At 36.5% G+C, this 26,369-nt stretch overlaps 2 protein-coding genes across 2 annotated transcripts in view; one reads left to right on the forward strand and one right to left on the reverse strand.

Moving 5' to 3' along the window:
• Positions 1-7,426, reverse strand: part of LOC131200126 (interleukin-5 receptor subunit alpha-like) — a 30,829-nt gene extending 23,403 nt beyond the window's left edge. The window contains exons 1-2 of the mRNA XM_058186533.1: positions 7,278-7,426; positions 5,245-5,358 (exon numbers count right to left, since the gene is read on the reverse strand). Coding sequence (XP_058042516.1) covers positions 5,245-5,329 — 85 coding nt within the window. The 5' untranslated portion in view covers positions 5,330-5,358; positions 7,278-7,426. The remainder of the gene's footprint in view (positions 1-5,244; positions 5,359-7,277) is intronic.
• A 5,187-nt stretch (positions 7,427-12,613) lies between these two features.
• Positions 12,614-26,369, forward strand: part of CRLF2 (cytokine receptor like factor 2) — a 41,146-nt gene continuing 27,390 nt past the window's right edge. Inside the window, exons 1-2 of the mRNA XM_058186004.1 lie at positions 12,614-12,667; positions 25,484-25,573. Coding sequence (XP_058041987.1) covers positions 25,498-25,573 — 76 coding nt within the window. The 5' untranslated portion in view covers positions 12,614-12,667; positions 25,484-25,497. The remainder of the gene's footprint in view (positions 12,668-25,483; positions 25,574-26,369) is intronic.

The following is a 26,369-nucleotide window of genomic DNA, read 5'->3' on the forward strand; positions in this document are numbered from 1 at the left end:
GGTTCTGAGCTTTGGGCATGGGAGTGACCGGGGTCCACAGGAACGACGTCATCCTCAAAGATGAACTGCTGAAGGAGTTCGAGGACGTTTTCAAGGATTGCCTGGGCAAGTACGTGGGGACCCCTATTTCTTTCAACCTTGACCCCCAAGTCGCCCCCATCCAGTTAAAGGCTAGGAGGGTTCCATTCGCCCTAACGCCCAAAATTGACAGAGAATTAGACAAGCTAGAAAGCCAGGGAATACTAGTCCCCGTCGATCATGCAAAATGGGAGACACCCATAGTGACCCCAGTCAAACCGGATGGATCGGTCCGGATTTGCGCTGACTACAAAGCAACGCTTAACAAAGCATTGCAGAAAAGTGCATACCCCGTTCCAGTAGTGCAACATTTGCTGCACTCATTAGGGCAGGTCTTCGCCAAACTCGATTTGGTTCAAGCCTACCAGCAGCTACCAGTAGATAGCAGCACAGCCGAGGCGCAGACAATTGTCACGCACCGCGGGGCTTTCAAATGTACGCGACTCCAGTTCAGAGTTAGCGTGGCCCCAGGGCTCTTCCAGAACCTAATGGAGCGATTATTACAGGGCCTACCAGGAGTGGTACCATACTTCGACGATGTATTGGTATCAGCTGAAAACTTAGAGGAACGCGGGGTAAAACTAAGGAAGGTATTGGGCATTTTTAGGTCTGCTGGGCTTAAAGTTAAGCTCAACAAATGCCACATTGGGATGAAATCTGTAGAATTCCTAGGATACCGAATAGACAGGGAAAGGATCCACCCCACGGAGAGCAAGGTACGGGCCATTAGAAAGGCCCCAGCCCCCAAAAATAAAACAGAATTACAGGCATTCTTGGGGCTTGTTAATTTCTATGCGGTATTCTTAAAGAATAAAGCAACAGTAGCCGAACCGCTACATAAGTTGCTAGCAAAGGAAGCTGTGTGGTCCTGGGGCAGAGAAGAGGCTAGGGCATTTGAGGGGGTAAAAAACCTTTTGTCCAGCGATAGCCTCCTCATCCAGTACAATGGCACGTTGCCACTAGTACTAGTTTGCGATGCATCACCATATGGGTGGGGGCTGTGCTCAGCCATAGGTTACCGAATGGAACAGAAGCCCCTATAGCGTATTATTCCCGGACAATGTCCTCTGCGGAAAGGAACTACAGCCAGCTAGATAGGGAGGCATTGGCCATAGTCTCCGGGGTTAAGAAATTCCACGAATACTTGTTCGGGCGAGATTTCGAGATAGTCACGGACCACAGACCCCTTCTAGGAGTCTTAGCGGGTGACCACCCAACACCCGTGGCACTTTCTCCCAGGCTGACCCGATGGACTATTTTCCTAGCGGCATACTCCTACAAATTGCTCCACCGCCCAGGAAAAGACTTAGGGCATGCGGACGCTCTGAGCAGATGCCCTTTACCAGAGACAATTGAAGACCCAACCCCGGGGACACCCGTCTTGCTAATTGACTCTTTGGACTCTGGCCCAGTCACATCCAAGCAAGTGGCTAGGGCATCATACAGGGACATTACAATACGGACTGTAATCGATTGGGTGCAAAGGGGTTGGCCCGCTGCGCCGGGCGAGTGTTTCAAAGACTTTGCGAAAAAACGATCAGAACTGTCGGTTCAAGGGGGTGTCTGTTATGGGGGGATAGGGTGGTTATCCCAGAAAAATTGCGCGAAAATGTGTTGGAACTGTTGCATGTGGGCCACCGAGGGATTGTGAGGATGAAGAGTTTAGCGAGGAGTTATGTATGGTGGCCCCTAATGGATAAGGACATCAGCGACAGGGTAGGGAAATGCCAATCCTGCCAAGAGTCGAGGCCGCTACCCCCTACAGCCCCAGTTAGAGAGTGGGAGAAACCCCAGGGGCCATGGTCCAGGATTCACAGATTTTGCAGGGCCGTTCCATGGGCAGACCTTTTTAATTGTAGTAGATGCCTACTCAAAATGGTTAGAAATCATCCTCATGAAAAGCACAACGGCCGAAGCAGTAATCACAGTCCTAAGGCATCTATTCGTAACACACGGCCTGCCCGACACCCTAGTCTCTGACAACGGCCCGCAATTCACGGCAAACCAGTTTGAGGGGTATTTAGCGGGAGAGGGCATCAGACATGTCCTCTCGGCGCCTTTCCACCCGGCGACGAACGGACTTGCAGAACGTTTCGTTCGGAGCACCAAGGAAGCGCTATCTAGGATAAGTCCAGGCGACTGGCAAACGAAAATAGACACCTTCCTGGCCGTCCAACATAGGACCCCTTGTGTAACAACTGGCCGCAGCCCAGCGGAACTCTTAATGGGCAGGAAACTCAGGTGCCCACTACACCGACTAAACCCAACTTATACCCCAGACGGGTACAAGAGTATTCAAGGAAAAACCAGGGAAATGACAGTGGGTGACCCAGTATGGGCACACAACTATAGCGAGGGCCCAACATGGTTAAAGGGGGAAATTCTGGGCATAACCGGACCCAAATCATACGTAGTAGACATGGAGGACGGCCGGGTATGGAAACGCCACATAGACCAGTTAAGAAAACGTATACCAAACAAACTAGAAACCAAACAACCAGGCCCTGACTACCAATTGTTTGAATCTGCAGCTGACTCAAACCCGAGGCGAGCGGAGGACTTATCTGATTCCGATGAAGTCCAGCGACGCCAACCGGGTCCTCCTGAAGACAGCAGGGACGACTCAGCCAATAATCCAGGGCCGGACGGCCTAGAGGAGGAGCTGGGAGGAACAAACAGTCCCTCCAACCAGCTCGACTCTCTCCCAGAGAATGAACTGCGCAGGTCAGAAAGAGTTAGGAGACGCCCTGTCTACCTGCGTGACTACGTAGAGAAATAGCATGCAAATATTATGTAAATAGAGGTACAAAGCGTTCTGGGAGGGAAGGAGTGTAATGTATTTGAACTTTGAGAGGTAATTTTGGGTGGGAAAATTGCACGTTGCTGATTGGTTGAAGCCTCAACCAAAAGAGTATTTAAAGAGGGGTTTTTGCCGGTTGTCCTTGCTGGGATCACAATAAACTAAAGAGCTGTTGTCACTCACTGGTCTCCTGCCTCTTCATTGCCCGAACTTAACACCTAGTATGGCTATATTACTACCGTATTATCCTTCTCATCTTTTCTATTACCTTATCCTATAGGTATGTTATGATTATATTACTTTGTCGTTTGTATGTGCATTAAGAGCTTATGCACCCGAGACAAATTCTTCGTGTATCCAATCACACTTGGCCAATAAAATATTCTATTCTATTCTATTTATTTTTATTTTATTTATTTTATTTTGTCACAACAATATATGTAGGTATCATACAAAAAGATTATATAGTATATAAACACTTATATGAGTAAATATAAGGAGGTATAAGCATATATATATATAGGAAGAAGAAAAGAAAAAGAATAGGACAGGAACGGTAGGCACGTTTGTGCGCTTATGCACGCCCCTTATGGTCCTCTTAGGAATGGGGTGAGGTCAATAGTAGAAAGTTTTTGGTTAAAGCTTTTAGGATTATGAGAAGAGACCACAGAATCAGGTAAAGTATTCCAAGCACTGATGATTCTGTTACAGAAGTCATATTTTCTGCAATCTAGATTAAAGCGGTTGACATTAAGTTTAAATCTATTAGTTGCTCTAGTATTATTGCAATTAAAGCTGAAGTAGTCTTTGACAGGAAGGACATTACAATAGATGATTCTGTGAGTTAAACTTAGGTCTTGGCAAAGGCGATGGAGTTCCAAGTTTTCTAAGCCTAGGATTTCAAGTCTGGTGGGATAAGGTATTTTATTGTTTTCAGAGGAATGGAGAACTCTTCTTGTAAAATATTTCTGAACACGTTCAATTGTATTGATGTCAGAGATGTGGTGAGGGTTCCAAACAGGCGAGCTGTATTCTAGAATTGGTCTAGCAAATGTTTTATATGCTCTGGTTAGCAGTGTGGTGTTTTTGGAAAAGAAGCTATGCAAGATTAGGTTTACAACTCTTAGAGCTTTTTTTGCGATGTAGTTGCAGTGGGCTTTGGCACTTAGATCATTTGACATGAAAACTCCAAGGTCTTTAACGGGATGGGGGTCATCTGTAAGGTAATGTCCATCTAGTATGTACTTAGTGTTTGCGTTCTTTTTTCCTATATGTAAGACTAAGCATTTGCTGGTTGAAATTTGGAGCTGCCAATTTTTAGACCAAGCGGTTAGATGGTCAAGGTCGTTTTGAATGATAGAAGTATTGTCTGTGGTGTTAAATAGTTTGACATCGTCAGCAAAGAGAACACAATTACTTGAGATATGGTCACAAAGATCATTAATGTATAGTATAAAGAGTGTTAGTCCAAGGACGCTGCCTTGAGGAACGCCACTCTTGACAGGAACAGGATTTGATAAAGCATTGCCAATTTTGACCACTTGTTGTCTGTTAGATAGAAAAGCAGATATCCATTTGTGAAGGGATCCTGAGATGCCATAGGATATTAGTTTTAGGAGAAGTTTATCGTGTACTACTGAGTCAAAAGCTTTGCAGAAGTCTATGTAGATTGCATCTATTGATTTGCCTTGATCAAGATTTGTAGTCCATATGTTTTTACAGCGGAGAAGTTGTAAGTTACATGATAATTTTTTCCTGAAACCAAATTGTTCATTGGGGAGTAGGTTGTTAGTTTCTAAGTGTGAGGTAATGGATTGGTTGATGATTGATTCCATGACTTTGCAGGTGACGCAGCAAAGAGAGATTGGTCTGTAATTTTCGACTATTCTGTTCTGTTCTAAAACTACATCAGAATTCGAATTGATCCATCTAATATTGGCAGACAACTTCAAATCTTCTTGGGGAATAGTTATTTAAAAGAAACTGGGACATAACAACTTTTTCAGGAATGCCATCTTAACTTTAGGGCCAGATCTATTCTACTAATTAAAATGTGTACATATATAAGGGGAAGAGAATCTACAGCTTTTTCACCCAGCCAGGGTGATTCCTACATGTGAAATGTTAAATTTATTTGATCAAATTTTCCAATTATTTTGTACACTATTTTTTTTCTTTTTTCTTGTTGCTAGTGTTGAATGTTTGCTTTTGTTTTGTTCATTTTTCTGTTTTATATTTTACTTTTAATGATAAAACAATAAATAATATTTTTTTAAAAAGAAAAATGGTTAGCAATTCTAACTCTTTTTTAGAATAAAATTGCAATGTAAAATAACTTGAAAATCATCTTGAAGGAACATATTTACCTTTCTCCTCTGAAAAAGTGACATGTAATGTAGCACAGGACACAATGAACCAGCTAATGTGACTAAATCCCACAATGGTTACCATTTTATTTTCTGTAGATGCAGGAAAGAATTCTAGAATGGAAGAAATTAGTTGTTTATTTGTAAAAAGTTTCAAAGTCTATATATTGTTTAATTACTTTGTTGAATATTGCTTAAAATATACAATGTTTTAATCAGTCCAAATGGAGATTTCTATGGTGGACAATATAATACTTTTCAAGGCATTAGATAATGAAACGTAGCTTTAATTATACAAGCAGCTCAAAAAATTATATGACCCCACTATTTTATAATGTGACAAAATGTAATGTAACTACTTCCAAATGATTTGTTTCCCCAAAGAAGAACAAAATAAAGCTTTGATAATAGCTGACTTAAAGAAATGTTACTTTTGATTTTTGGTCTTTTAACGATGCATGTTTTTTAAAAAAATAAAATGAGGAGCAAGAAGGAATTGGAAAAGGCTATCAAGAGATTGAATTCAGCAATAGAAGCTGACCTGCAATATTTTTATGTTTACTTACAAAACTTCCAGTTTAGTTAAGTCTGTTGTCCTATTTAATTTTTCTTTTTACTTTCAGTTGTTTTTTATACTTTCTGAATCATCTAGTTTTAAAATCTGCTGTCTTTTTTCGCCATACCATTTAAATGAGATTTATTAGCAGCTAAATAAATCTAGGAGGATCCTTCAGATAGTTGTCATTTAGTTACCTTCTACATTTCTAAAAGAACAATTACCAGATCTATGTAGGATAGTCAGATAAATGCTAGCCCAATTTATATTTTGAGACTGAAACCCCAAATTACAGAAATTCTGTTTGGAACTTTTTTATATCCCTACCTCCTGTTTCTATAAGAAAAAAGAAGGTATCCTTAGCTGCATAATTCTTCAAATAGGTATGGTGTCTTACAATAATATCCAGTACTTGAACCAGTCAAGGGCTGAATAAGTCTCTACATTCACTATGAGCTATTCACAAGTATATGGCTATAGGATTGCAAAATTAAACCATAGTTTGTTCAGAGTTTACTTCCAAGCAAAAATGCATGGGATTTTATGTTAACAGTGACAGCAAATGATATCTTAATAGAATACATGCTTAACCCCCTTACATTACCAAACCCCCTTAAATTACCAAAAATATTTTGCAACATATATACAGTATAAACATATTCTTAAATAGCACAACTGCAGAAAATTCAGGAACTCTTTAGTGTTATTCCATCTCTTAATTCTGACGAATATAGCAAATAATAATTATAATATGTCTAATAAGAAATAGAAAATGTTCTAACTATCTAATATTTGAAAATAACTATACTAAGGCAACAGTCAATGATACACATAATTTACTGTTATGGTTTATTTTGAATAAAGTATATATAAATAATAAAGTATAGATCCAGTCACATATATGCAGTCATGGAGAGGGTAACATTTATAATATGATAGCTTTTGAAGTAAAAGGGAAGGAAAGATAGGGGAGTCTTGTCTGTTTAAGGGAAAACAGTTTTTCAACTGATGGAGAAAGGAATATCAGGGCCATTTAAGACTGACAGAAAGATAGAAGAATGTATATATTATAATGAGAGGGATTTGGGAAGTCTAGAAATCCCAGATTTATTTTATTTTATTTATTTATTTATTTTTGTCACAACAATATACATAAGCATCACACAAAATGATTATATAGTATATAAATATATATATGAGGAAATATAAGGAAGTATAAGTATATATATATCAGGAAAAAAAAACAATAGGACAAGAACGGTAGGCACGTTTGTGCTATAGTTGGTTGAGGTACGTAGCTGTTCATTCTCATACTAGTGAAAGAGCAAGAAAGTGTAGTAGTTAAATCATGAAGACAGTCCAACCATTACGCTTACACTTAAGCAATAAGGTTTGGTGTAAACTTACATCAAATCTACTCTAATATCTACCTATCTGTTGCCATCTAATTATCTTCTGGATGAAGAGTTTTACTTACCTTATTATCTTATCAGGCCTCAAGGAAAATGTTGTTTGAGGGAAATTGTAACAGCACAGTTGTAGAGAATACGGATTCTTGTTCTCAGAATCAATCTTACATCAGTAAGTTCCTGTTTAGAAAAAAAGGGAAGTTGATTAAAGTTAGGGTTGAATTCTTTTGTTTCTTTTTTGTGGGATATGGAGATGTATATATAAATGACCCAAGATTGAGGAAGACCCATACCACCAATACGGTGGTATATATGTACATGTACAGTACGTGTGTGTGTGTGTGTGTGTGTGTGTGTGTGTGTGTGTGTGTATATATATATATATATATATATATATATATATATATATATATATATATATATATATATATATATATGTATATATGTATGTATGTATGTACAGTATATATGTTTTTTCTTAGGTGCATGCAACTATTAAAAATGTCATGACAATGGGCTAAAAATTGCCTGGATCCTTTCATAAGCCATTGTAATTATTCATAATACATCAAATAGCAATTTACTGATGTCTCCAGGCCTGCACTGGAACAATGGGCTTCTTAACTAACAATATGGCAACTCACTCCTTCTGGAGTAGGAGGACCATACTGAAAACTGATTTAGAGTTGCCATTCTCTTATATTTAGTTCATAAGCGAGATAAAAACGCTCTAATGACAAAATGTGGAGGTTGCACAAGTTTTAATGTTTTTAATGACCCATTCAATTAAACCAACAAATGTACTATATTACCCACATTAAACTGACCATTACAACATTATTTACTTTTTAAAAATCTTTATCAGGGAAGGTCTCACTGCACAAAAAGAAAGCAAAAGATTCAGAATGTGACAGTCAAAAAAACATTTTAGGGAATTGTGATATCTATAATTGCTTCATCAAGAATACAGATTTCCTCTTTTCAGAGTTCCTATTTTCACTTCAGCTAAGGAAGAAAAAAAGCTTGTGCTCTACAAAGGTATTGTTGTTTATTTGTTAACATATAATTATGTTATTGTTAACATATAATTATGATCAAAATTTGGAATGAAAATAACTTCAATTTATTAACTTTCTTTAGCCTAAAAACAAAAAAATAATAAAAGGAGAAGCATAATAACTAGTGTATAGCATATTTTTGGCATCTCCATTTCTACTTGAAACTATTAAAGATTTATATAGCTCAACCAGATAGTTACATAGATATCCGGCATAAGTATTCCCTACTGAATTATGTTTCAGGAGAATGGCAAACTTCACATACTTATTTGGAAGTAAGTATTGTTCCACTTATTGATATTTATCTAATTATTATAAAGAACCTTATGTCAGGCTTGAACAATTTGTAAAATTCACAAATTCATCTGCAACAGATTGTGGATTCTTAGCACAAGAGATAAGACTTTACTGATTCAAGCATTACAATAATACAGGTAATTAGACCTAAAAATCCAACTACAGTGTCTCCAGTTGGGAAGAGGGAATCACCAATGTTTTGAAAAGGAAGGTAACTCTTGAACTTTGGGTGGGTAAACCCAGGGCAAAGAGGTTAATATGATATATATGAAATTAGACTAATTTTAATATCCAACAAGATTATTCCTCATCTATTTCATAAAATCATAAAATCAAAAAGTTGGGAGAGATCATGGGGCCCAACCCTCAGCCTAGTCAGGAATCTACTGCTAGAGTCTTTGTGACAAATGGCTCTTCAGCCTCTCTATTTTTTTAAATATAATTTTTATTGAAGAAATTTTAACTAAATAAAACAATACAAATACCAGAGGAAAAAAAAAACTAAGGAAAACAAGGAGGAATATAGAATAAGAAAAATAGAAAAAGAAAAGCCTTCAATCTTTTTGACCATGGTTATTAACGCACTTACATTTTACTGTCTCTAAAGCTACATGATAATTCCAGCTGCTCTTTAAACATACCCAGAGAAGGACTTTACTACTCTACAGCAATTGTTTCTCTTACCCTTAGGATTTCCCCATCCCCCAGTGTCAATTGATCTCTACTTTCTTGTAGTTTAAACCAATTTTTCATGTCCTTTCTGGAAAAACTCTGAAAGATGCTGCCCCATCTGCTACAAGATGCTCCTGCAGATCCTTGAAGAAAGGTGTGAAGAAAGACCATGTGTCCCCATAGTCTGTTTTCTCTAGATAAAGCATACCATGCCTGTAATCATTCCACCTAGGCTTTTCATTCAGGCCCCTCAAAACTGATTACCTTTCTTGGGACACATTTCTGTTTATTCATGCCCTTTTTCAAATATAAAGCCTGAAACTGGAACCAAATAGGCCCATCTGCATTTTGACTTAGTGAGTAAATAAAAATGCCAAATCCAGTCTGAATATCTAAGTGATTGTGCAACCAGTCATAACATTGGAATTGGAGTGAGGACAAGAGATACTGTAGCTTCACTGAGAAGAAAGAAGATACAACTGGATAGAGATGAGATGAGACAAAGAGAAGTTAGGGGAAGTAAGGAGAAGGCAAGGCGAGAAAGAGAAGCTGTAATTTTTGCTACTTGTTCAAAATATAAAAGAGACCCTGAAGCATCTCCTAAAACCACAACCATTTATTATCAGCATCTGGGGAAAACAAGCAGACAAGCAGCCTAGTTACAGAGAAAGTATGTGACAAGAAGTCAGGAAGTTCATTTATGCTCTTAGGTTTGCTGAGTCAAGGTGATTCATAATTCTGTAAAATTGTATTCTCTGAATTCACTGAAATCATGAAAGAAGCACTGTTTAGTCCAGGGTATCAAACTCATGGTCCACGGGCCAGATGTGTCATGCGCTGGCCTTGTCCACTCCCATTTTAGCAAAGGGAAAAAGTGGTGATACATTACGTAACAACGTGATGACCAGTAGTGGGTTTCAAATCCCATCGCTACCGGTTCACTCGTGTATGCATGTGTGACACTTATGCGCATGCGCAGAGACTTCCAGGCAGATGACAGAGCCTCCCACCATTGCCGCTACCGGTTCGCCTGATCCAGTGCGAACCAGTAGCAACCCACCACAGGTATTGACACAAGTTTGACACTGCTGGTTTAGACCTTACATAGGGTTAAATTCACCAGGTAAGCAATCTTTAACAGATAGCAGTGTTCCAATATCTCAGGGGTTGCCACAAAGAAGAGGGAGTCAAACTATTCTCCAAAGCAGGGGTCTCCAACCTTGGTCCCTTTAAGACTTGTGGACTTCATCTCCCAGAGTTCCTCAGCCAGCTGGCTGAGGAACTCTGGGAGATGAAGTCCACAAGTCTTAAAGGGACCAAGGTTGGAGACCCCTGCTCCAAAGCACTTGAGGATAGAATAAGAAGCAATGGATGGAAACTAATCAAGGAGAGAAGCAACTTTGAACTAAGGAGCAATTTCCTGACAGTTAGAACAATTAATCTGTGGAACAACTTGCCTCCAGAAGTTGTGAATGCTCCAACACTGGAAATTTTTAAGAAGGTGTTGGCTAACTATTAGTCTGAAGTGTAGGGTTTTCTGCCTAAGCACGGGTTGGACTAGAAGACTTCCAAGGTCCCTTCCACCTCTGTTATTCTATTCTATTCTATTCTATTCTATTCTATTCTATTCTATTCTATTCTATTCTATTCTATTCTATTCTATTCTATTCTATTCTATTCTATTCTATTCTATTCTATTCTTAATGTAACAATAACAATATAGTTTTAAAGATATCTGCTTCTTGCTACAGTGTATTGTTCCATTCAGAATCGGAGCAGGGAATTTATCACAGCATCTTCATTTATTTATTTATATTGTTTATAGAACCAATCTGAATCTTGCAATGCCAGGCAGCTGATATTACAAAGTTCATCTTAAATAATCTATAGAAAGGCACACGTGGAAAGACAACTTCCTGGACTGCATTAACAGTGTACAATTTTGTTTTTCATGCCAAGCCTGAATTTCCATTTAATCATGTGGGGTTTTTTTTACAATTCCGATTGTATTTCTACAGTTTATAGTTTTGTTTCCCCTTTACATATGATTTACTGCTGAAGTCTCTTTTTCTATAAGAAACACATTTAAAGAGAAGTGTATTTCTTTATCTTCTTGATTATAAATTGCTTCATTATATCACTACATTAATTGATTGTCATTTTGTTTTCCACAAAAGGGCTTTTGGGTTGTTCAATTCGGTAAAGAACAGGGAAGTAGAGTGAGAGATCAAGCTCAAGCTATCTCTTATTTGATCTAAAGCAATGGTATCTAACCTTGGCAACTTTAACATTTAAGGACTTTAAATCCCAGAATCCCATGCTGGCTGGGGAATTATAGAACTTGAAGTTCCAAGTCTTAAAGTTGCCAAGATTGGGTACCCCAATTTTAAGTCTTCCCCTTCTCTCACTGGGTTCCTTTTAACGGAAGAGTTGGAAGATATCTTAGAGGACATCTAGTCCAACCTTCTCCTTGATGCCATCTTCTACAGCATTTTTGACAAATGACTCTGCCTGAAGATCTCTAATGAAGAAGACTTCATCACTTCAAAATTCCACCTGTTCCACTAGGTGTTGGCTTATACTTCATGAAGTTCCTCTTGCTGATCTCTAGCTTGAACCTACTTTCTTGCAATTTATGGGTAAGGATAGTTGCAAATCAATATTTTCTTTCAGAAACATATTCAGGACTGTACTCTTTTTGTTCTCTTACTTCTCCCAGTGTCTGCCACAATGGTTCTTCTTTAATCAGTATTTTAAAATTAATATAGCCAGCTTCGTAGCTATTTCCTAGTTTGTGGTTAAGTTCAACATGTTTGCTTTGTTTGTTGGCTTTGACTTGTTAAACTAATGGCGTCAGTAAACATTGATTTCTGGTGTAGTGTTACATGTGAATGTTATTATGGCTTGTTCTACAAACCATAGTTTTAAAAGGCTTAGTACACGGGTATCAAACTCAATTGCATCACGTGACTTTTTTGCCTTTGTGGAGCCAGGGTGGGCGTGGCCTGAGCATGATGCATCCGGCTCTCCGGCTGCCAGTTTGACACCCCTGGCTTAGTATGATACATAAACTCAGTGTATATATGTTTTTGATCCACCTTTTCTCATTTGATTTGATATTGTATAGAATTGGATGAAAGCTAAAAAAGTCGTTTCAGGAAACTGATAATATTAAATTGTTATTTCTATATAAAGCCATAATAAAGAGCAGTATCAAACATTATGCTAACACTTCCAACGTTCACCACTGGGTGGCATAGGTACTCAGTCAATAGTGTTTCTCTTGTCTTTTTTCGTTTTCTCCTTTCCCCTTTCCGTCATTTCTGCTTTCGGTCATTTGCTTTCTGCTGCAGCTGAAGAAGCAAAAAATGAAACCGTGGAAACAGAATAAAAGTGTCAGCCATCATTAACAGCTAGTAGGAGCATAAAAGGTCTGAAAACACGCTCCAATTTTAACTAGTTTAAAATATGTATCTAATTCCTATTCTGCCATCTGCTGGGAAACATTATAGTTAATATTTCACTATAATACCTTCATTATAAGAAGTTAAAGTTTAATATTAACAGATTTAATTTTGGGGACTGATCGTGCTAAATGTTGCTATTATACATGTTTGAAGTATACTTTGGGTATACCAAAACAAGGGTTAACTGAATCGGAGAGAATTCTTGTTTAAGGAGAATTTGCTTGCTGGCCCAGCAAATCACCTCTTTTAATGATCAGGTTGGATAATGAGCTTAATGAACTATGTGGTATGTATTCAGCCTAAAGGAGAACATAACTGAATGCATAATGTAAATAAGAATACCATGTTAGGCTAGGCTAAAATTTGGGAGAAGATCAAAATATGATTAATGTACATGTAAGTATAAAAATGTAAGACACAAACTTCCAAAAACAAGAATAGCCAGGGCCCTCCCCAAACTACCTTTTAAAAAGTTTCATGAAAACCAGGTGGTCAAAATCCAACACGTTATAAAATAGGAAACAAATATGAGTTTGGTATGAGCTGTATAATGTGTGTGTGTGCACTTAATATGAATTTTTCACAATTAATTTTTCTATTTTTTTTGCTCTTCTTATTACCTTTTCCAAATAGGAAAACTTTTTTGGAGTAAAGGAACTACAACTTTTGTTGGCAATCTGATTAGTGTTTGGATACTGCTCTACCTACTTCAATTGGGAAATCTTGCTGATCAGTGTTGATACTCTGCCCTCTGTATTATTTTTACAAATTATGCAAGGTGGCAAACATATTCAATGCATTTTCCTCCTATTTCTCCCACAATACCACCCTGTGAGATAGGTTGGATTGGTGACCCAAAGTCATCCAGTGGTCTTTCGTGGCTAAGTTAGTTGTACTAGAACTGAGAAATGTATTAAAGGGACAATTACGTCCAAGCTTTAATTCAATAAAGTTGCATCTTTAGTGTACTGTGCTGCATTGTATTGCCTTCTGTAATGATTATGATCATGGGCAAAGATCATAAAGTAGAGGAAGTAAGATCTTTGAGTTTTCCTTCTCCCAAAAGTGGTAGAGAGTAGAGGAAGTCACCAGCAGGAAACACAGTGGACAGGCGAACATTGCATAAACTGAGTTTAACTTATTTATTTATACTTATACTAATATAAATGTTTCAAGAATGTTCCAGCACCCTAGATAGGATGGTATATCGGTGGATCCAGAGAAGTTGCTTCCTTTGATTCCATCTTAAACACACTCCTAACCCTTATTATATCTCATCTGCAAAACTGTGGACCCCAGTTCTTTGCCTGATGAAATAAATTTCAGCTAACTCCTAAAGCACACTATGAAAAAAGTTATTATGAAGTCATTTTTATGGTGTGATGATTATAACATACTCAATTGAATTAGCTGCATGAACAGAGACCAGTTTAATGACTTGTACTCAACATTTTGTTGGACTTTTTCCTACTTATTTTTAAATATCAGGTTTTAGTGGTGTGATTGTTCATCCAGGGGTGAAATGCTCCCGGTTCGGACTGGATCGGGCAATCTGGTAGTGATGGAGGCTGGTAGTTCGGCGAACCAGTAGCAAAAATCCCTGGGCCCCCGCCCATGCCTACCGAATCGCCCGGTCCCCACTTGCCTACTTGGCAGCTTACTGCTTCTTTCAGGATCGCTTCCTGCCTTTCTTTGCTTTGGCTGCTGCAATCAATTGCATCAGCTAGCAACTCAATCTGCCTGCCTGCAATCCATCTCATCGGTGAGCAACTCAATCTGCCTGCCTTGTCCCTTAAACTGGGTAAGTAACTGGGCGGCGGGGGGGCTTTAAAAAAATAGTTAAATTTTTTTTATGAGTTTTATTTTTTTTAAGACATACCAATTTAAAGTTAAGGAAGTTTAAAATTTAACTGCTTTTATCTAAAAATATAAATAAAATAAAAAAAATAAAATATTTGTGCAGCTTTCTGAGATTTGATGTGTTTCTCTAGTGTTTCACTCTAACTACACAAACACAAAATCTCACAAAGCTGTATGTGGCATTTTGTGTGTGTGTGTGTGTGTGTGTGAGTCAGTTGTGTTATGTTGTGTGTGTGAAAGTTGGTTTTTGAGCTTTTTGTGGCTGTGTGAGGTTCCTGCTTGTTGCAGGGTCCATTTTGGGTGAGGTGCAGCTGCTTTTATATTGTGTGTGAATCAGCTGTGTTGTGTTGTGAAGTGTGAAAGTTGGTTTTTGGTACCTTTTATTGTTTTGTGTACTTTATTATTTTTATTATTTATTGTTATTGGCCACACCCACCCCATCAGCTGACTACCAAGCTACGGCCACCAATTAAGCCACGCCCACAGAACCGGTAGGGAAAATTTTTAGATTTCACCCCTGATTTCATCCATAACTTCCTATTATGTTTGCTTTTCTGGAAGCCAGCTCCTTAAATTGTACAAAACAATGAAGAGACAATATTTCAGATTTTTAAAGATAGATTTTAATATATTCAGAATATAATTGCTAAAATCATTTTGTTTTGTAAAAAGATATTTTTATTTTGTATTTCAGAACAATGAAATTGGGCAGAGCAAATTATAAAACAATACAAAAGTTATGACAGTAGTGTTTATATCATAAAGTTCAATTCTTCAAGGTATCCCTATCTCCTATATAGAATTAAGACTTGGGCTCAGAACAGTAACTGTTTTAATGATTTGCCATGTAGTGTCTCAACTACATACCTCCACATATTACCCCTTAAGTTACAGAAAACCCCAGATGCAGAGACTAGCACCATTACTGTAGGAAAACTTCCAAGAAGTTTGACAAGCTATTTAATTTGAGGTGTGTTTCTACCATTAACAGATTACAGAATTCAGTTTCAGGAAGTGTTGAATTGGTTAGTAATATACAGGTGCTGTTGAGTAATAAACCAATGTGGTCTGTGGTTGCTTTTTGCCCTCTTGTGGATCCTGCTGGAGAAAACACATTTGCTTTCTGTTCCCTTTTCTTCTACCTTATTCAGAAGCAGCTCCCTAATTTGGGGGACATCAAAGGAAAAACAAGAACAATGAGCAGAATAATTTTCTTGTTTGCATCTATTATTAGAGACATATAGTTTGTCAGTTTTGATTTCTCCTATGTTTGGTTTCTTTTTTGGGGAAAAAAATCCACCCTATTTACAAAACAGATACAATAAACTAGCCAAACAAAGTTCTTGTACATCAGCACCAGCAAAAATTAAAATTTTTGCCTATTTTCAACACGGAGATATTGTGGAATACATGTTTACTATGCAGCTGTGGAAAATGAGCTTTTCTGAGGAAAAGAACTAGTAACTATAAGTCACCATTACAAATATGGTTGAATGTATACGATTATCTCAATAGCCTCCTCAGTTGCTGGAGATATGCTTGGGGTGAGAGAGAAGAAGAGATAAGGAAGTTTGTGCACAGAATGAACACAGTGGCTGGAGTGAAAGGTTGGAGAGAGAAGTTAAGTGCATACAGAAGCTGATTCCTGTTTGGGAAGAAGTAGTGTCCAGGGTTGGTTTCCCTGAAAAATGGGTAGTGAAGACATTGTGGGATAAGAGTTCCACCCAAGAATGGGAAGAAGGGACTTGGCTGACTGCAGATAGCAGCTTTAACCAAGACCACAGAGGGAAGGAGGATATCAGCTTTTGGTAGAGAAGCTGTCGTTTCTGGGGATAGACTGGCCAGAACATCCTGAGGGACATTCTTCCATCAATGGTGAAACAGTAGATGTTTGATTCAGTGGTTCAAGGACGAACTAAAGTCATGCGGAGCACGTTATAGAAAATTCCAGCAGTAACACAGTAAATTCCTTTATTTTTACTCTCTCTCATGTCAAGCCCAGAAATTGGGAAGGAAGATGGAGAGAAAGGGCAAGGAAGCAGGAGAGCTAGAAGTGATCGTCTCTGGGAGGGGAGAAAGAGAGCAGAGAGAGTTAAAAGTAATAAAAGTCTAAAAATTAAATTTGCAAAGCAATCTGAATCAGGAAATAAAGATAATCAAGAAGTAAGAAGGGATGAAAAAAAGTCTTTAGATGAATAGATATGTTAAGAACAGAGAAGATTTCAGGATTACAAGCTGAAATCTCTCCATTTAAAATTATGTTCAAATATTACAGAAAAATAGTAGAGCCTTGGAAATATACAAGAAATTTTAAAAGGAACATAAATAGGATACCACCATCTTTAGTGCATGAGCGTCCAGTATATTTTTTATATAGAACAGTACAATATTTAATAATTAAGTTTACACGACTTCCCTAGTTGCCAGTAGCCCTTATAAACAAACATACAAGAACAGATGAATGCCTTTCTAGTTGATGTGATTTCTCATACAATTATGACCTCTCCATAACAGATTTGGGTCAAATCTATAGTTAGGGCAGGAAGGATTTGTGTGTGTGTGTGTGTGTTTTGAAGGCCACTTTCTCTTATAATCATCTACTCAGAAGTGGCATCAACTTCCTACCATCTAAACTCCATCCTTGCTTTAACTATTGCTTTAATATTTAATTCTATGTGATTTGCAAATAAAAGTAAGAAATGGGAAGAACGTACCTAATTTCTTCTTTATTCAATGATTACATAGTACAGCTTACCACTGTCTGCTGTATTTTCCTCGGTTCAAATTGTTCTTTTCAGTGGAAACATGAATTTTAATATCCCCATATGTACTTGGAGTACAGTTTTAAGTGGAAATTACTAGGCAGAGGAGGTGTCCTTCTGCTCTCGAACAAGTAAACATGAAGCACAAATCATATGCTTGGTAAATATGAACCACGAAGGCTACACAGAAATAAACTACTTTTGATTTAGATGTCCCCATTTTTCAAACATCAGTTTAGAGTTTTGGTTATGAGAATATGTGAATTTCCATCTCTTTTTCCATTAATAATTCAGTGCACTTAGACAAAAGAATTGTCTGCCTTCACTAGCTACTCACACTCCACAATTTTCTGAATTGTGAAGTATTAGTTTAATTTTTAAGGTATTTCTCCTGATGCACACATAGCTCAGAAATAGGTACTTGATCTTCAGAACAATCTGAAAACAGGAAAGTACAGTATGTATCACTTCCTCATGTGTTATCCTTCCATGCTATCATTAAACCTAGATTATTCAAAAAATATTAATTGTTTTTTCAAAATGTGCATAAATAATGTACTCTAAAATATCTGGAAACCCACTCCATTATTACCCTTTTTATATATTTAATATTTTAATATATTAGAAAGAACACAACGTTTCTTCAAAGTTTCTTCCTGAGTCTTCAAATTCAATGATTTGATTAACAGAGTTGATTATCTCAGTCAATAAAGTACATTTAATTATATGCATTATGGATGAGGTTATATGGGCTATATTAATCTTTTCCCCTTTTGATTTAATTATAAGTTAGACACATGATTTTCTTTTTTCATCTTTAAAAAGCCATCAACATTTGAAAGACAGACGTACAAACAGGTCCAGCTACATATTTTATTCAGTTTTTCTATTGAAGTGGAAACAGATTTTTCAGAATCTCCCAGTATCTTTTTATTGACCTTTTGCTATTGTTTTAATTAAATGGAGAATAACTGAATAAGGTATTTTTGAAGGGATATAAGTTTAGTGCCAATTTTGTGTTTGACAGTTTGCTAGGAAGCATTTTAATAAGTCATATTTGTAAGTTGTTCCATATGAAGTAGGACAGATATCTACCAAAATGTTTTCCCTATGCTCATAAAAATAGTAATAAAGCAAAAAAGCTACATACAGTCATTTTACAAGTTAAATGGTATTATTAAAATCTATATAAATCATACTGATCACTCATTTCAATTGGGCTTCCAGAAGATGTATCTGCAATAGTGGACACGGTCTTCAAAATTTCCCAGTTATCAGAAAAAAAATATGGAAGCAATTTTACTTCTACTTTAGATATACAGTATTTCTACTAAACCTGAATAAAAAGGTAAAGGTTCCCCTCACACATATGTGCTAGCCATTCCCAACTCTAGGGGGCGGTGCTCATCTCCATTTCAAAGCCAAAGAGCCAATGCTATCCAAAGACATCTCCGTGGTCATGGGGCCAGCATGACAAATGCCAAAGGCACATGGAATGCTGTTACCTTCCCACCAAAGGTGGTTCCTATTTTTCTACTTGCATTTTTATGTGCTTTCAAGCTGCTAGGTTGGCAGAAGCTGGGACAAGTAATGGGAGCTCACCCTGTTATGCGGCACTAGGGATTCAAACTGTTGACCTTTCGATCAACAAGCTCAGTGTCTTAGCCACTGAGCCACCACATCCCTAGAAAAATGGAATTATTTTAATTCCACTCTGAAGTATCTGAGATAATATCATGGTTTAATTCCAATACAGACTTCATTGATAAATAATCATAAGCAATTGTAATAATACTGATTTTGAGAACTGTTCAGATAGGATTTTTGAGAGGTGTCTTGGTATGGGAATGTATAGATTTCAACTCTGATAATTTTCAACAGTAGGCATGATGGCTGGAGAATATTGAGGGCAGAAATCCATATATCATGAAACTGCTTCGTGGAGCACTATTGAGATCAATAGTCTATGGAATGCATTTTCCATTCATTATTAAAAAAAACTCTTCAGTTAAACTATATTGTTCTATGGCTTTTACTATAGGTCAGCTAAGTATACAGTATAAGTAATGAATTTTTTAACAATTTGAAAGACTTGCAAACTATATTGTAACCCTTTGGTTTCAATTTATTCCTTTATTCAACAGAGTTCCACAATTGGTGGCACCACAAACATAACTTCATATGAATCTGATATTTGAATATACATATAATGTCAAAAGAAAAGTGTGAAAAATAAATCCTGAATGTAAATTAAATGAGAGATCCATATTTTTAAAAATAGTGTTGTGTTCAAGTCCTTTAGCAGGTGAGCCTTAGTGCTTAAAAATAAAAATGAGTACAGTAAATATTCATTGTATGACTGAAAAAATATGCATACATTCAATAAAGTTAATAGCATGTATTCTCAACATTTTATTATATTATGATGATAATAAAGATAATAATTACGATAAAAATGGAAGAGAAAAACCATCTGAAAAATTCTATTATATCTAGAAAAACTCAAGATAATATTATTTACAAATTTTGCTTTCTTTCCTTTCTTTAAACAATTCAGAGATTAATCACCATCATATATCAAGAATCCACTGTTGCAAATCAGGTGTAGATTTTATTTGTTCGTGCCATATACATTTTTATAGCCATTTCCCATGTAGCAAAAATCAAAAATTCTTGAGGTTGATAGCTTTCAAATACTAGGGATGTAGAAAAGAACTACATACGTACATATGACTTCAGTCCAAAATATAGGCAATAAGTCCATGCAGTTATGTGTTATTATTCCAACACCTGAACTAAATGTCCAATAAAAGAGAATTGGAATTAAAGCTTATTATTCATGTTTTGAAATATCTATTCTCTAACCTATTTGCTATGCTCTGATCATATGCTCTAGGAGACTCCTGCAAAATTAGAGAGAAGGAATTTAGGCATTATTTTTTTGTTACTATACCTATATTCTAAAATTAGTGTCAAATTCTCAGAAATTTGATCTGCATCTCTGTTGTTGACATTTTGCAAACTACTAAAATAATATATTTTTGGGAAAGCATTTTAAGCATAAAGTATCACTGCTAATTTTATTGGTTTTGCAACTGGATTGCTGACCTGTTTATTTCTTTGTTTGATTTATTGTTTGGCATTATAAGATTTTCTTTCCCACATTTTGTTTTATTTATTGCACCATTAGCATTTTATTGTAGTATTATCACAAACAGCCAAGCATCTTTGTGATTACAGAGAATAAATATTCACAAATCATTTTTGTTATATTAACCTGTTTTAAGATCATAGGAAAATTATTTCATGCTATTTAAAGCAACTCTCCATAGGGTATGAAAGCTCATTATTCCAGAGGCCTTGCAAATAATTAATATAAAATTCATTCTTCAATATCCCATAAAAAGGGGTCACTGGATTACTGAAAGAACAGTTAATTTTTCCCCAGTCTTCAACCACTGTTGAAGGACTCTCTAAATATAAATCAGCCTTTGAGTTAACTTTATCTTCATCACATTGAACCAATTCTGGACCAACTGATTAGATTTCCTCTCATTTATCTATCGATATATATAAAAGGCTATATGTATGTATCAGTAGTGGTTTTCACTTACCTTCACTACCGGTTTGGAACTGAGAGCATGTCCACGCTTTGCTCTCACATGGCACTTCTGCACTTGGGCAGAACCTTCAGTGCATGTGTAGAGTGTCCGTGATGACATCTAGCTGGCTGGGCGGAGCCTCCCGCCACTACTACTAGGGTGAACTGCTGAAAACCCACCACTGGTATGTATGTATGTATGTATGTATGTATGTATGTATGTATGTATGTATGTATGTATGTTCCAGCATAACTCTGGAATGCCTCGAGCAATTTCAACCAAACTTGGTATACAGATGACTTACCCTCTGGAAACAAATACTTGGGGGGGGGGGGAGGTAAGACACCCCTTGGGTGTGGGTGTGTGTTCCAGCATCACTCTAAAAAGGAGTGTGAGTGTGGCGTCCTAGAGCGACAATTGTTTGTGATGTTAGTTCCTTCGCAGCTTCCTCTTGAAAAGGAGAGCCATGATGTATGCCCAGGGAAGGGCTTGATGTTCCCTTCTCCTGGCAGAAGGCACTGGTAGATTTGGGGCAAAGTGCCAAGATCGTACACAGTGCGGGAAAGAGGAGTGCATGGAAGGGGGAAGTGAGAGGGTAGGGATGATGGGCAAGGGTGTAGGGGAAAGAAAGGCCCCTCGCAATGGCTCCCTGGTGTGTATGTATGTGCATGTGTGTGTGTGTGTGTGTGTGTGTGTGTGTGTGTGTTCCAGCAACTCTGGAACGCCTCGAGCAATTTCAGGATTGGGATAAAGAAACACCCAGGCAACACTGGGTTATCAGCTAGTATTAAATACAGACAATGGTTTCACATTTACCAACAGAAACCTTCGTAGGGATTTTTCTACAAATATATACAAAGGAGTCAGAACATAACCTCAAACCCCAATCCTTACACTTGTCAAAATTATTGCTATGAACGGGAGGTTATGTATTCTACTTTATAAAGTAACCAGATAGAATAATAAAATGAGATTGATATCAAAAAAATAGTGTTTGTTTATAAAATGTAACATATCTGTTCCCCTTATTGCAATTCCATTAAAGTTTTCAGAGTTTTTAATTCTACAGACAAACCTTTAAAAAAGGGAGAAAAAAGAATGCCAGATTCCATGGTGTTTACTTTGACATAAATTTTATCAAGCAGACTGTTAGTAAGAGTTAAATTTGTAGTACAATATTTGTTCTCCAGAATCAGCACTGTTTTGCCTTACCTCCAACTGTTCAAAATGTGAAAGATTTTATCTAAGTACTCAGTCTCCAAGATAGGGGTGGATATTGTCACCACAAATGATAAATCTTTGAATTCAATAGTGAGTGGGAACTTATTTTTCTCTGATAATTCCTTATGGGGATTTCTTCCTTAGAACTTTTTCTTAACTCACATGCCAGCTTCAGAGATGGTGTAAAGTAGCCCTCTATGTCCTTATATTTTGGCAATTGTTTAAGATGCCTCATCTTGGCTTCAATCCCCATTTTCATAGTGGCCTAGTTATAGGTCCCTGAGAGATGATATTGTTTCTCCTAAACTCCAAAAATTGCCAAGTAACCTTTTTTGCCATTTCCTTCTCAGCTTTTCCTCCTGTTTCTTTTTTTCCTCATTTTCATTTCTGCTGTTCCTCCTTTGTTTCTTGTCACTTTGGGACATTTATATGGTGGTAAAAATCTTCTTACTCATATCATGACCAGCAACATTAGTCGGCTGTCAAGTTGTCCAATTGGGTCTGCCATATCATCATTTATTGGAGTTTGTGCCTATTCTAATCTGTAATTTGAATCTGAAAGCTACTGTCAAGACTGATTTGCACTTTCACCTACATTTCTTCTTTGCTCTCAGCTTGACAATAACAGGGAGGGAGGGTGGTTGGAATGCGGGAGAAAGAGAATGGTATTCAAGCATCTGTTGGCACCATGGAAAATTGCTGGCATCCCAGAGATTACCAACCAGATGCCCTGACATTGCAGATAAAAAAAGTGAACATGTGTGATTGGTGGATGTTTTGGAATGTGGGTGGTCCATAGGAAAAAGGAGGAATTAACTACACTTGCTTTTGTGTAGGGAAACCCCAGAGATGGTTTTGCTTCTTCTGTGCCAATGTGGTTTATTCAGTAAAATTAATGCTCTTGGTAAAAATAATGTCACAGGAGTTTCTTTTTCTGGATTTGCCAGCTGGAAAATTAACAGCTATATTTACAGAGACTCATCCATTTCAACATACCAACCTTACTCAGAGTATCCATATCTTTTTGAGCTTCTATCTCAAGGATTCTTATGCAATAATTTTCTTAACTTGTTGTTCAGACCCTGCTTAACGAAGAGGAAGCTCACAACTCCTAATGTAGTTTGCATGTTATATTATTTGGAAAAAGTATGACTGAAGCTTAGACTGTTGTAGCTAACAAAAAAATTGGAGTTTTCATAGAAAAAATCTACATAGCTAAGGATTGAACTGTAGAGCTTGGTTATTTGCTTGCAAATAACATCATCACTGCCATACAAGTAACTCCTCACCAATAATTATATACTCCAGACTCTGACTGCATACATAGTGTTTATATTCTCAATTCATTTCAGATTTTGGCAGCTGGAGTTCTTTCATCCACAGCCAATGTATTCCTCCTTGAATAATATGATTATGTTTTAGGAATAATGCATTTAGATCTCAGACTTCAGTCACATATATACATATAGGAGCATGAGTATAACTCATGCTCCTATATAATCTGTTTTAATAACAGATACTTTGTTATGCTGTTTTCCATAATTAACAGGTATCTTCTGTATGGTCAATATTATATGATTTACTTCAAAATTCTATTTTTTAAAAAAGTCTACAGCATTTTCTTAATTTACATGGTTTTTGTACGTTTGCATTTCTCTTCCTTATCCTTTTTTTAAAAATGCTATCCAGAAATACAATTAAGATTCTCTTGGTTGAAAAGAAGCATTCTCTGAAAGTCTCTTAATTGACCTTTTTGTCACTTCTTCACTGGAAAGTAGTCACACATGATGAAAACAGACTTGCAGGGACTGAGAGACTTGATAGCATCACAGGAATGGTGCAGAGATGAAGACAAATGAATGCAGAGTGCCTGTGGAAAAGATGAAAAGAATGTGGAGTTCAGCAAAACAGTACTTTTCTGTGTTGGTTTTTCTCTTGAAGTACGGAAAAAGTGGCAAGCAATTTCTCATCTCTGGGGATTTCAGGGAGAGAATAATTATTGCTTACAGTCACTTTGTTTGCTCTTGTTCATAGCTTTTGAGTGACCCAGTAGAAATCACAAAACCCAAAAATTGTACAAAGAGTTAATCTATAATGTGGTTGCCATATTCATTTTAGAAATAACATTGCTAAACTAATATAAGAAACCTTATTTCTAATATATATTGAGGAGGGAGTAGTAATACCTTTTTCTCATTTTTATAGATGTGAGACTATGGTGTTTTAACAAATTTGACTAATGGGCAAATAACCATATATTGTTAAAGTTATCTGATGAATGATAAGCATAGAAACTTTGAGATAAATTTGCATGAGAAAGATTTTTCATCCAGAGCAATACCTACCTATACTTATAATTACACATTGCAAAAGGTTTCTTTTCAATTTGCTGCATATAAATAGCCTGTTTTGCATTGATTTCTGGGGAAGATACTGTATGGTAAGATCCAAGAAACAGAAGTGCTTGCTGGTGTTTTTTAAGTTGAACCACAAAAACAGATTAGTTTATTATAGGGTTTTTTTGCTTATGCAATAAAAGTGATATCGACTTAGCTATTAGGCATCTGAAACTTGCATCTATAATCTAACTGATGAAATCTATGATTATGTTAAATCTAATAACAGCTTGATAAAAATGGCCAACAAGTTTAAAAGTTCAAAAAGCATCTCAGAATAAGCACAAGGCAATGTTTATCATTAACTAAAGCAGATGTTCTGCAAGGATGATTTAAGTTTAGTGTAAACTCCATTACAGACCTCCATTTCAGTGGTGGGTTATTACTGGTTCATCCCGGATCAGGCGAACCGGTAGTGGCGGTGGCAGGAGGCTCTGCCCACCTGGCTGGATGCTTCTGCACATGTGCAAGTGTGCATACATTCATGAGTGAACTGGTAGTGATGGGATTTGAAACCCACTACTGCTCTGTTTCCATAATATTTAAAATGTAATAGAACTCTTAAACTTGTACAATCTCAGGCTTAGATGCAAAATGCTGCCAAAGAATAGCAAAAGTGAGGCAAGAAATTATGAGTTGTCCAACAACAGTAGCTCAACAAAGCCTTTTAGACGTCAGTTCAGATAGACATCTTAGTGCCAACCAACTCTAAGTTGATAAAGTTTGGGATTCTGGTTCTGAAAAATGATGTTTGAAGCCCTTTGTCACACTGTATAACAGAAGGTGAAGTGCACAATTCTTTTCAGAACTTCACACCACAACTATTATAATGATTTCCTATAGTCATTTCCTCCAGTTTGATTGATATAAAGATATCTAGCAAAAAAATAGTTGTAGAGAAGCATTGCTGCAATTTACACTGATGAAATTTGATTATAGATTCAATTAACATTATGGGATGGGCTATTCAAAATTATGTTGCTGTGCTACTTTGGATCTACTTGCTAATTTCCAAGTTATGGGCACAAAGTAAGTTGCAAGTTAACACATGCATTTATAACATAAATGATGTATTTTTCTTTTTAATCTGTATACAAGAACTGGGATAAAAGTCAGAGCTAAATCAGTTTTCAGCATTACACTGTTTTCCAGGTTACTTTAATGTTGATGTACAATGATTTTAGATTGTTTATGTACAAAAAATGAGATTTAACAAAATTTCATTTAGGTTTCAAGGTAAATAATACATATAAATATTCTAATGTTTAGCATAAGCTAGAGAAAACAAACAACAACAATATAGACTATACTGTATTACAACTTTTTGGACAGTATCCAATCTGGGTCGGTCACCAGGATCAGAGGTTTTGTCTTCTGAACATTTAGATTTGTGCTGGAACCCATTTTCACGAAACTTTTCTCTTCTTTTTGGACAGTAATAATACATAAAGAAGATATAATTTTAAAATGTTTTAAATAAGAATTAATGAATTTTTACTAAAACAATTTAATTCCAATATAATTTTGTTTGAATTTTATTCATTTTGTCATTTTTAATAATGTTTTGTTTTCTTCCAGCAAATTTTATGGCAGGATAATTTATTATTCATATTATATATTGATTTGAATTTCAGCTGACTTATCTTTCATAGATTGCATAAACTTGTCTGTTATCTCTCCAACATGGATTATTAATATTTTAGTGTTATTGCCCAGTATTAGTGTTAATTTGTAGCTATTATATTATTATATACTTAATAATTATAACAGGCTATAAGTTAATTAAAAATAAATACATAAAACATTTTTTGTCTTTATACAGAAT

The sequence above is a fragment of the Ahaetulla prasina genome, chromosome 5 (genome assembly GCF_028640845.1).
Source record: "Ahaetulla prasina isolate Xishuangbanna chromosome 5, ASM2864084v1, whole genome shotgun sequence".
NCBI lineage: Eukaryota > Metazoa > Chordata > Lepidosauria > Squamata > Colubridae > Ahaetulla > Ahaetulla prasina.